The sequence below is a fragment of the Ooceraea biroi genome, chromosome 2 (genome assembly GCF_003672135.1).
Source record: "Ooceraea biroi isolate clonal line C1 chromosome 2, Obir_v5.4, whole genome shotgun sequence".
Classification (NCBI taxonomy): domain Eukaryota; kingdom Metazoa; phylum Arthropoda; class Insecta; order Hymenoptera; family Formicidae; genus Ooceraea; species Ooceraea biroi.
Genome location: NC_039507.1, coordinates 13,089,689 through 13,100,476, shown reverse-complemented (window position 1 = coordinate 13,100,476; position 10,788 = coordinate 13,089,689). Strand labels below are relative to the sequence as shown.

Here is a 10,788-nt window from a genome sequence, read left to right as displayed (position 1 = left end):
GAGGGCGGACGGAAAAAAGAGGAAGACGCACACAGGTGACGATTTCCGTGCAAGGGATGGATCGCGCACGATGGACCACCAACGGACGTTGTCATGTGGTGCATATATGCACAATGTTTGCGCATCCTCGACGGCACGATTATTGTCCCGGGCGTACCAACAGCGGAGCCCGGCTGCGAGAAGCGCTTCGCCCATCCACATGCACACACACGCAGCTAACGTGTTTGGTGACCGCATACCACGAAAACTGAAAGCTCCCGTCACTCTCGGTCTCCCTGTCTCTGTCTCTCTCGCTTTCCCTCTTTCTCTCTCAGGCTCTGTTGGTCTGATTTTCTCTCTCTCTCAGTCCTGCTCTCTCCTGCTTTCCTCCCTCTGGAGCTCACAGCGGAGTCCCGAAGTCTGAAACCGAGGCCGAGAGAGCCCGCTACAGCCGGAGACGGTGGTCACCGTGAGAATGGAGAGCCGGCCTCAAGGGTGACGCGGCGGACTCGAAACAAGGGGGTTGTTGCACGGCCGGACTCGTCCCGCATACGTAACGGCGCCTCGACCGCCTCGCTCGCGCCGAGATTTATGGCCCGCGCGGCCGGGACACGACCACGAAGAAGATAAGATTCGCCCACGTTCGAGGTAACGAGCGCTTGCGAGAAACCACCCCCGAACAAAGAGTCGTCGGGAAGGATCTAGCCGGACGATCTATTGTGGCCGCACGCGGCCGATGCAATTAGAGCGCTATCGGTATATACGGCGCGACGTACCGTGACGATGAGGAAGTGGCGTATGCGATTCTGTGGTGCCAAGTATCTAAATAGGAACGCCTATTTATCATGAATTATTCGTTGCTCACACAAATACGTGTTTACTCCGTTATGCCGCTTGTTTATTTAACGAGATTCAATCAAACTGGTTGAATTTTTTCCTTTTATTGATAAAACTTACATGAAATTTTCTTCAAACTTTCATGGTACTTGTGCTTGACTTTTCGTAACGTTTACTTTGTATAAAAATATCTTAGTTTCTAACGCGTTGATATATTTATCGTTAAATCTATAATTACTAATATTAAGACATTTCTGCACGTCTTCGAAATAAAGCAAATACTTTGCGACAGCTGAATCCCGCCATTTGTGCGGGCGAGTATCATAGCGGACAACCAAGACATATTCTTAAAGAGTCTTACCGAGCTGCGCGCAAAACGTTCTTCGAAGGAGCTGAGAGCGCGCAATCGTGACGGTTACGGGGCGCGACGCACCATTTCGGTAAACTGGTCTAATCCGAGAGCGGGTCTCGGAACCGTTGCGACTTCTTCATCTTCAAGAGCGGCAACTTTCGCGAGAACATTCTCTCGACGGTCTTCAGACCAGTCATTTAGTTATATTAAGGAAAAGTTGCCGCGATCTCCGCTGGAAGTAAATGCGACGAGTTGGGCGTCGGAGAAAAGAAACTTCCGAGCCTGTGAGCCGACCGACGATTAAGAGGAGTAGAAAACTTCTCGCAGACGCTCATGTGTCCTGCGCCGAGATAACAAATGTCATCCCGGCTATACTACGCTCCGCCGACAGAGTTATAGCCGTCGCCATGTTCGCAACATCACTCTGGACCCCTTTATTTGCGATTGTGGGCATTTGCACAAAACTGCGAGGCTAAATATTATTGCTCGCTTGCCCGATATTTTTAATTTCATTGATTATTGAAGTATTAATCAAGTGAGATTTATAATTATTTTGGAAGGCGATCAAACAGTAATTATTCCCAAACAACAATTTAATCTGTCAAAGGAAAAATAAATAGATGATTTATGTAATAGTGATAAATTACTACGTGGTTACTACGTGGTCGTTCAAAGGATCGAATTTCTTGCTTAATGTTAGGTACGGTCTTGTGGGGAGAGAAAGGAATTTGGAGATCCTCAGAGAGTGTCTCAGTACATTATCCTTGATAGTGCGTACAGCAAAAAATCCCAGGGGTGTTGCCGCTTTAGCGCGCTATTAGATGCGATTATTCGACTGTATCTCCTAAGCTTAATCACCAAGCACTGGAAGCATCACAAGCAATCACAAACAAAAGATACTCCAATTCTGAATTTCAAAAACCGAAGGTAAGAAACGATTAAACAATTATTTATGAATCTTGAAGGTTGTGCTCTTCACAAAGTAACTTTTGATCGAGCTTAATTTACAGACAAATGCGCATCTTCAAAGCAGGGACTTTAATAGTCCATTAAATCACAAATATTAAATATTATATATAAAATCTAATATTCAAAGTTTCTGAAGGCCAAACGTTTTGAAATCTCCGTAATTTATAATCTCATAAATTTTCACCGCACGTTCGACGATGACGATGACGATGCAACTATTCATACGCTACTATTCGTGCGCGCGACCGCAGGAAGTGAAACCGTTTTCGCGCGGAACAAGTAGACAAAGACAGCGGTTGTAGAAGTCATGGGCGACAATTACCACGAGGGTGATTCCGTGCTATCGAAAATTAACTGCGCTGACTCGGACCAACGTGATCCCTTGGCAATAGTACATTATTGTACTAGGATCCCGCACACGTGGTTAGCAATGCGCACGTCGAAGCTCTGGAGCCTCCGCGTCGTAGATCTCCATTAACATTAACGTTCCTCGGTCAATGGATTACGTGACGCAACGTAACGCGCGTCCTCGAAAATTTTATTAAACCCCGAACGTCGAAGTTAAACACGTACGTAATTCGCGCGTTATATCCCGGTAACGGTATATCGGGGATTTCGTGCGTAAATCTAAAATTTACACGAAATGGCAGAAATATTTCGGACCCGATGGCGCGGAAGATATGCGCTGAAAATCGCATTGCAAAAATCTGTCACCGGCTATTCGTGTAAAATATTTGCCAGTCCGTTGCAGCATCGTGGCGCATTACGCAAAATCAGCCTCGATTTCCGGCGTTTCCCAAAATTATCGTCGCGCGAAGCGTTGCATCGTCAAAGAAATCAGGACCCCAAAAAAATATATTTCACCGACGCGACGTGGCGCGGGGTGACGTTACCGTTATGCGTTTTGAAATTCATCGTCGCGCGTCGCGCGGCCGTACATGTATGCGTTTTGCATATTTTAGGCAGAATGTCAATTCCGTGAATCAATACGGGCATTGCGCCGTGCACCAAGATATTCCAGGTAACAAAAGCAATTTGGACTATTCCCCGTGGCAAATGAGGCGCCTCTGATTAACACACATTGGCTCAATTACACGGGTTAGCCGAGGGAACACGAAATTGCCTGCTATTAACGGTTGCGCGAGGGTGGATAGACATACGAGATATATCAGCCGGATAACACGACGATACGTTGAAAGCCATAGAACGTAATGGGATACTGCGGAACAAAATGTTTCGCTATTTTCTTCCCTTGCGCTCTAATTTCAGCCGGGGATGCGTTTGCGCGCCCCCCGGCAAAAACCAAACTGTCGAATTAATGATGAAGGTGCTGTTAAACGGCCGAGAGGTACTCTGAGTTGTAAGCGCCGATAGTAATGACGAACTTTAACATAATAATGCATAATCCTTCAAGAGAGACTAAATTTTCTAGTAAAGTCGGAACATCAAAAGATATGGCGCTACTCATGCAACTCTCAAGGAGTTATATTCTTATTAGCGATACGTTGTGCTCGCGGAATATCAGTCCTAACTTTTATAAATTTATCACATTCTTAAAAAACGTTTCAACTAAATTGCAACTACAGGTATTATATCTTCATAATTTTAATGTAACTTTGATAACTTCTAGCGAATTTCGGAAGAGTAAGATTGCGTAATGGAAAATCAAAGGTGGTCTAATTTAATAGATGGTTGACACATTGATATACGCGATATGAAAATACATAAATACAAAATAATAAGAAACATAACACAAATATATACAATCAAGCGACGCGGTAGCATTGCGACGTCAAGTACATAAAAACAAGGTTCCGAGTAATGAGACTCATTGTATAGACGTCGAGCGCTACCAAATAGCTTATCCGGAATTTCATGCCAAATTCATGTCAAACAAACTTTTGATTAAAATATCTCAGGAATTAAAACCGTAATCAAAAATCTAACGACACTTTTATAAGATAATAGGGGTGCAAGCTTTCGATTGCGACCAATTCGAATAAGATTGGTACAGTCAATCCTGAGATATTGTAATCGTTATGTTAAAATTGTAAAGTTTCGTTCTTCTCCATTTTCATGGCATTCAGACCACTCACTTATATGCTCGCACATACACATGCAAAGCGATTTTGTCCCTCAAGATGCGTTCACACATGTACGATTTAATTTATTAGCGAGCGAGAGAGAGAGAGAGAGAAATTATAGGTAGAATTATAATAAAATATAATAAGAATGTTACAAAAATTATTAAAATAAGAGATTTAAATTAAAGTTGAACCTACGGAATCTCTATTGGTTCGAATATACATAAAATAAAAAATTTTTACAAAAAGCAATAAGATCTCACTAACAAAACCTCACAAAGGTGAAAAAACTACGCCAAGTAAAAAAATCCCAACTTGTACGCAACAAAAAGTTTAAAAAAATATTTGTTATAAAAATCAAAACTAAATATAAAATCAATTGTTAACTAGCCAAGTACCTAGAAGTAACTCAGTTTAAGTATTTTATCTAAATATTTCCCATGCACATTCTCTTATCGCACCTGACGACATTGAAGTACTTGGCTACCTTTGAAAAATCTAAAAATGTATTTCTAAAAATGTACATTAAATGTTGCATATTTATATTTTATCGCTAGCGATACAATGACGAGTTTTAATATAGCAGATTTTATATAAGTTTGCATAATATGCTTATTTTAACTTAAAGCATCCATTTATAAATACAAATTATTGTATCTATAATACATAAATATTTATAACAAAAAACTAATTGGAATATGAAAGCTAATAAGCAGTGATGGGTAAGATATATTTAAAATGTATCTCGCTAGAGATATAGATACATGTGGAAAAATGTATGTAGATACAGATACAGATACAGATACAGATACAAATACACAAATTCAAATGTATCTAGATACAGATACTCAGATATTTTAAAACTATCTCAGATACATATCAGATACTTTTAAATTATATTTTATCGTAATAATAATAATATGCACAAAATATATACTGAATAAAGCTTTTATTATTTATTAATATAATATGTTTTGTTTACATTACGATTTTATTCGTTAGTCTTACACATCAAAAATGCCTCAAAGATATCGTCACTCAATCTATTTCGCCGCGGTACTAAAATTTGACCACCAGTGCTAAATAATCGCTCAACCGGTGCTGATGACGATATAATTGTGTTAAACTTTAAAAACACATGTTTGATATGAGGAAAACGTGCTATTGATGCGATATCTTTTTGCTTGTCTAACAAATAAGAAAGAACTTCCATGCTGATAGTACTGTCAGGTGTTATATGGTCTTGATCTTTTATAAATTTGATGGTCATCTTCCACGGAAGATGCTGAAGAGACATCGGAAGATATTCTGGTTTCATTTTGTAAATACGCACATGTTTTTGCTTCTGTGCTTCTGTAATAAGCAAGTTTTTGCACTGCAGACAAAAATTACGTGAAAATGTATCTGACAAAGCAGTTCATATCCTATGTTTTGTATCTAGATACAGATACAGATATTTCAATTCGAATGTGTCTCAGATACAGGCTTAGATACACAAAATATATCTAGATACTACCCAACACTGCTAACAAGATATAGAATCCTACTAAAACCTACTTTCTGACGCTAGATGGCGTATACTAGAAGTATTCTCTCGTAAGTAATAATAGCATGTAATTCTTGCTATTTCTTCGGTGATAATTCTTAATCTTTATCTCGACTGTTTCAGACGTATATGTTTAATTTTTGGAGCGTTTTAAAACGCGGGACCCCGGGAGGGAGGGGTAATTCATGAAAAACACAAATTCGATTATAATATAGGTTTAATCAGAGATACCAGATTCTGTTCAGTCACGATAGCATGCGGCAGCATATGAAAGGAATGGTCTCGTGACAAGCTATCATATCAGTGTGCGTTCGAGACGTCGGGCAATTTCGAGCATTTGGAGACAAACATATGAGTTTCTTGTCTCACTCTCGCTTGGGTGACTTCATTGGCGATATACCGCTCAAATCTGAATACAGACGTAACCAGCAAGTCGTTTTTATTTTAATTTATTCTGATATGTAATTTGAAATAGTATTGTGTATATATATATATATTCCATTAAAAACATAGACGACAAAAAATAACACATGAAATAATGCAATTGATTAAATGCAGCGTAGACGAGGTCACAGCGTCGGCGATTGCACACTCGTGCCATTAATCCGAGCGCGATTGCGAATGCAGTAGATGAAACAATGCAAATTTTACAAAACACTACTCGTTTCACGTAGCGGCATTGAGGGTGGGCAAGGGGTGCACTTTGAATTTCATGCAGCCACGTTGTAGTTTGCCCGCTTCGAGCAGAGTACGCCACTTCCTGCTTATGATTTCTCCGGCGTTGGTAAGCTAGATTTACTGCTGGGAGATTACCGGCTTATAAATATAGTTTTAAAGTTAACTCTATTTGTTAATTTAGTGACAATCTCTGGTTTACGCGTCAACCAGCCTTTATTTTGTTTCATGTAACGTTTCGTTTCGCTCTCTGATACGCGACACTTCGTCATCCTGCGCAACAAACTCGTTTCGAAAACTACCTACGTACGTAAAACGTTGAGTTTTATTTTGTGTTTATATTGTGTATATACGAAGAGAACGTTTTATTTATTGTCACATAGTAGGGTAACGCCTCGTAGTATCCAATAATCGGAAGTCTTTATAGTTTGCAACCAAAGCGGTGTTATTAACAACATGTAAGTCCTCTGGGGTTTTTTATATACGGGACACTGTAAAAAATTCATATTTTTGTATATTACTCCTAAATATGTATATAATACAATATAATATATAGGTACACTATATTACTACATATATATATTTTTATATTTATAACCGAGTACACTTTCAAATTTGTTAGCGCATTTCTACACTTACCTGATACAATTTCGGACTCTTATCCGGTGCATTATACACTGCAAAGATATGTATTACTGGCATTAATACATAAAGGACTTTATTGGCCGATTCACACAGTCGACTATTTTTTCTGTCCCAGCCGGCACCCTCCAGAAATAATCCATATACGTAAACCCCTTCCTGTTCCGTAGTTATCGACATTATTCATTTTTATACATTATATTACAAAAACATAATTATATAATAATCATCATAGAAATAATAAATATGGTCACGTACAAGTGGCGGTGTCCTGACTTCCTCCGCCATGTTGCGCAAAACTTCATTATGAAGTGTAACGTTATCCAGAGCCCAACCCTTGTGAGCTCGCGTTACCTCCTGCTTCATTGCCGTCAAAAATCCTGCAAATTCATCATCACAGTTAAGCTTGAAACATCACTATATAGAATAAACTGTCTTAATCCTCTCACAAGAAACTTGAAAAAATCAATGCGAAAACCTATCATTCACCTTGTGGATTAAAAAATCCGGTCATCCAAAATTTCGACGGTCTCCCGCTGTACAACCAGCTGGAAAACTGTTGGTTCCTCTCTAACAGTTCTGTGAACCAGAATCCCAGAGAAGCAGATTCCCACGAGCGGGCTTTCCAAGCCTTCGGTATTCGGGCGTCGTAAATGTTATCGAGAGCGTCTCGCAGTTCCTTCGAATTCGCTCAATGTTAATTTATTTTTGAGAACATTGAGCGATGAGAACTCTAAGAAAATTACCTGGCTCATTATAATCACGCCTTCTATGGCCAGCAGGAGATCCTTGAGCATAGAGCGCACTAATTTGATAACGACTTGGAGCCTATCGATCTCCTGCTTCAAGAAGATATTCATCGGTGCGGTGTGGCCCATTGCGCGTAATCTGCAACAAATCATTCATCAGTTGTCTTTGTCGGATCTTCGGGAATCTCGTCGCCAGGTGATTATTTATTGGTCATAGAAAATTGGCGAGTAATGAATAAAAATGGCAGACCTCTCCTTGACTTCAAACATGTCGTAGACCGCTGGTATTTTCTCCAACATCTCCTTCGCTTGTCTCGTGACAACTACTTCACGGGGTTCCGCGTCGACAACACCAGCTTCTTTCGGTTGCAGGGATATTATTGTGTCTAGTACAGTCTGCGTGGTGTTACTCTGGTATCTGTGATACGACACACATGACACGATTCTTCGATCAGTCTCGATAGTCAGTCCGCAGTTGCTTTCATGCTGGTACTCGGTGATATCTTACGTGATATCCGCGTTGGGATGCAAGCCGTAGACCTGCGGTGGGTCTATGGTGCTCATGGTATCAATCGCTTTCAAGTACTCGCTGACCAGTTTGAATATCAGAAGCGGGTAGCCCTTGTAAAAAGCGAAACCCTCCGCGAAGAGCGCGTCGGCGAACCACACCTTCGCGAAAGTGTTCAGCAATCTTTTGTCGTAATCATCCGTAACGCGGCCGCCGTATTGCACTTCACCGATCATGTAACTGAAATCGTATATAGACGCACGCAGAAGTGACAAAGTCGATCGAGACGAGGAAAGCACGAGCGAGGTCCTAACGTTTCTCATTTACCGCACGATTTGCCAATTTATCCCGCGCTTCGGGTCGTAGTCGTTCAAATGATTGTTTATGAACGTGCAAGACGCCAACCAATCCGCCGAATTAAATTCGTATGGTATGTTCCATCCCAGAGGACCGAATTTCCGTCTCTCTTGGACTACGGTGTGCAGGAAGGACACGGTGTATATTAGCGGTATGTATTGCGCAGCGTCGCACTGGTCCAGCATCTCCTGGTTCATGCCGCTGTATGTCGCCAGCAAACCCGCGCGTATTCCTAACGAAGAAAACAAGGGAAATCGAGTTTATTGTCAAATCCAATCTTCCTTACGTTTCGTCACTCCGTTACGTAATTTTTCTTTGATGTTACTGATCCAAGATTCTGCTCTGAGCAAAATTATTGTATGGAGGCCAGTAGAACCTCAAAACATAGTTGTCGGTGTGTACATTTCAGATAGTGTTTCAAATGCCATTCTCTCAAAGAATTTTTAATACAGCTGATTAATTTCACATTTATTATAGGGGCAGAGAATCAAATACCTTGCGGGGGTTCGTACGTGTATTTAATCGACATTTGCAGCAACGAGATGGGAAAGTCTCTGTGCGGTTCCGTCGTGATCCACACGCGGAATTGCGGATGGGGTGCTTCCATCTCCAAGAGAAAGTTCGCCAGTTCCGCCATGTACTCCAAGCCTAGATGACAATTCTGGCACAGAGCCCAGTAGCCCTGTAATTGTGTCATTTAATATCATTGCTCAGTCAGTGGAACACCATACTGAAAAAAGGGAATTCTTTTCTCACAGAGTACCTCGGTCTTCGCGCTGTTGAGCAGCCGGCGTGCATGGACCTCTTGACCCTGCCCCATCGATACGCTTCTGCAGACAATCTCCAGTCTCTTCGCTAGTTGCTCGATACTGGGCGTAGGGTCCGATCCCATGCTCAAGAAGCAGATCATCGGGGTATTTGGCCTCGACTCGTTGTACATCGCATCCAGCAACGTGATCACGGGTTCCGCGTACTTCGCTCCTAATGAGGACGCTATGTACTTCCTGGACTGCGACAGTGCTCTGTCCATGCACCAGGCTCTGCAAACGTTCGTCAGAAATATTCCGTTCTTTTCACAGAACTTCAAGTTTAACGAGAATTGTGTCTAGGCGAATGCAATCTATCAATTTCGATTTTCGTGTGAATTTGCATTTTAAATATAGACTTATTGTTTTTTTGTGTCGTGCCAAGACAGCAGTCAAGTCGCGAGGATACAGTGAAGGATTACCTTATTAGGAGCAATCGGCGAAATGCGTCCAAAGTGTTGTAACCGTCGGGGATAATTTCCTCCTCCGGCGCGTCCTTGTCGAACCAATGCTTCCAAACTTTCTCGGAGGCGGGTACTTGAGACACGATATACTGAAACTGTCGTAATGACGAGAGTGCAACTAGATTAAGCCATGTCACATCCGTAATCCACTTGCAGGATTTCGGCTCGACAGCTTTTAAGTCCAATGCCGCGCCGCCTTTAATGAGATACTGAAACTCCTCGTGCGTGATGCTGCCGCGTTGTAGGTCGATTTTTAGCGTCATCAGCAGAATGAACATGTACTTGTGTATCTCGTAAAGCCCGCGCGCTTTATATTTGAACACATCGTATGTCAAATATTCAATAATGTGATTTATTCGTCTCTGATTGACTGGACTCTTCTCGGATCTGATAAAAAAAATATTCCCTTCCAAAATACATTTTGACAAAACGGGATCAACGCCCGCGATTTCCTTTTAGGAATGTCCTCCTCGTAATGTGAGACATACGTCATTATGCAGGGAGTACTTACCTAGCCATGGAGATATCAAATCGCTCTAAGAATTGAACGAGGGACGTTTGGTACATGCAATTGACGTGCGGCATGTCGCATATTAAGAAATACAAAACGCTGCCACGTGTCGCGACAGGTCGGAATTCTTCACGTGCCGTATCGATCTTCAATTCCGTATCTTTCGCGCTACTCAGCTTCTCAGTTACGTCCGCCGCTGTCTGCTTCGTGATATTTAATACCGACATTAATTCGACGTCTTCGATCAAAGGGCCCTTTGATGAAAAGTAAGAGAGAAGGGAACACATTACAGAAATGATATTATTAATT

General features: G+C 41.5%; 1 protein-coding gene across 1 annotated transcript in view; it reads right to left on the bottom strand.

The window, feature by feature from the left end:
• Positions 1 to 6,332: 6,332 nt before the first annotated feature.
• LOC105282894 (dynein heavy chain 8, axonemal) overlaps positions 6,333 to 10,788 on the bottom strand; it is a 29,293-nt gene continuing 24,837 nt past the window's right edge. Inside the window, exons 54-65 of the mRNA XM_026975529.1 lie at positions 10,480 to 10,733; positions 9,927 to 10,355; positions 9,462 to 9,738; positions 9,194 to 9,380; positions 8,669 to 8,930; positions 8,342 to 8,581; positions 8,084 to 8,251; positions 7,831 to 7,972; positions 7,574 to 7,763; positions 7,343 to 7,464; positions 7,082 to 7,243; positions 6,333 to 6,933 (exon numbers count right to left, since the gene is read on the bottom strand). Coding sequence (XP_026831330.1) covers positions 6,808 to 6,933; positions 7,082 to 7,243; positions 7,343 to 7,464; positions 7,574 to 7,763; positions 7,831 to 7,972; positions 8,084 to 8,251; positions 8,342 to 8,581; positions 8,669 to 8,930; positions 9,194 to 9,380; positions 9,462 to 9,738; positions 9,927 to 10,355; positions 10,480 to 10,733 — 2,559 coding nt within the window. The 3' untranslated portion in view covers positions 6,333 to 6,807. The remainder of the gene's footprint in view (positions 6,934 to 7,081; positions 7,244 to 7,342; positions 7,465 to 7,573; positions 7,764 to 7,830; positions 7,973 to 8,083; positions 8,252 to 8,341; positions 8,582 to 8,668; positions 8,931 to 9,193; positions 9,381 to 9,461; positions 9,739 to 9,926; positions 10,356 to 10,479; positions 10,734 to 10,788) is intronic.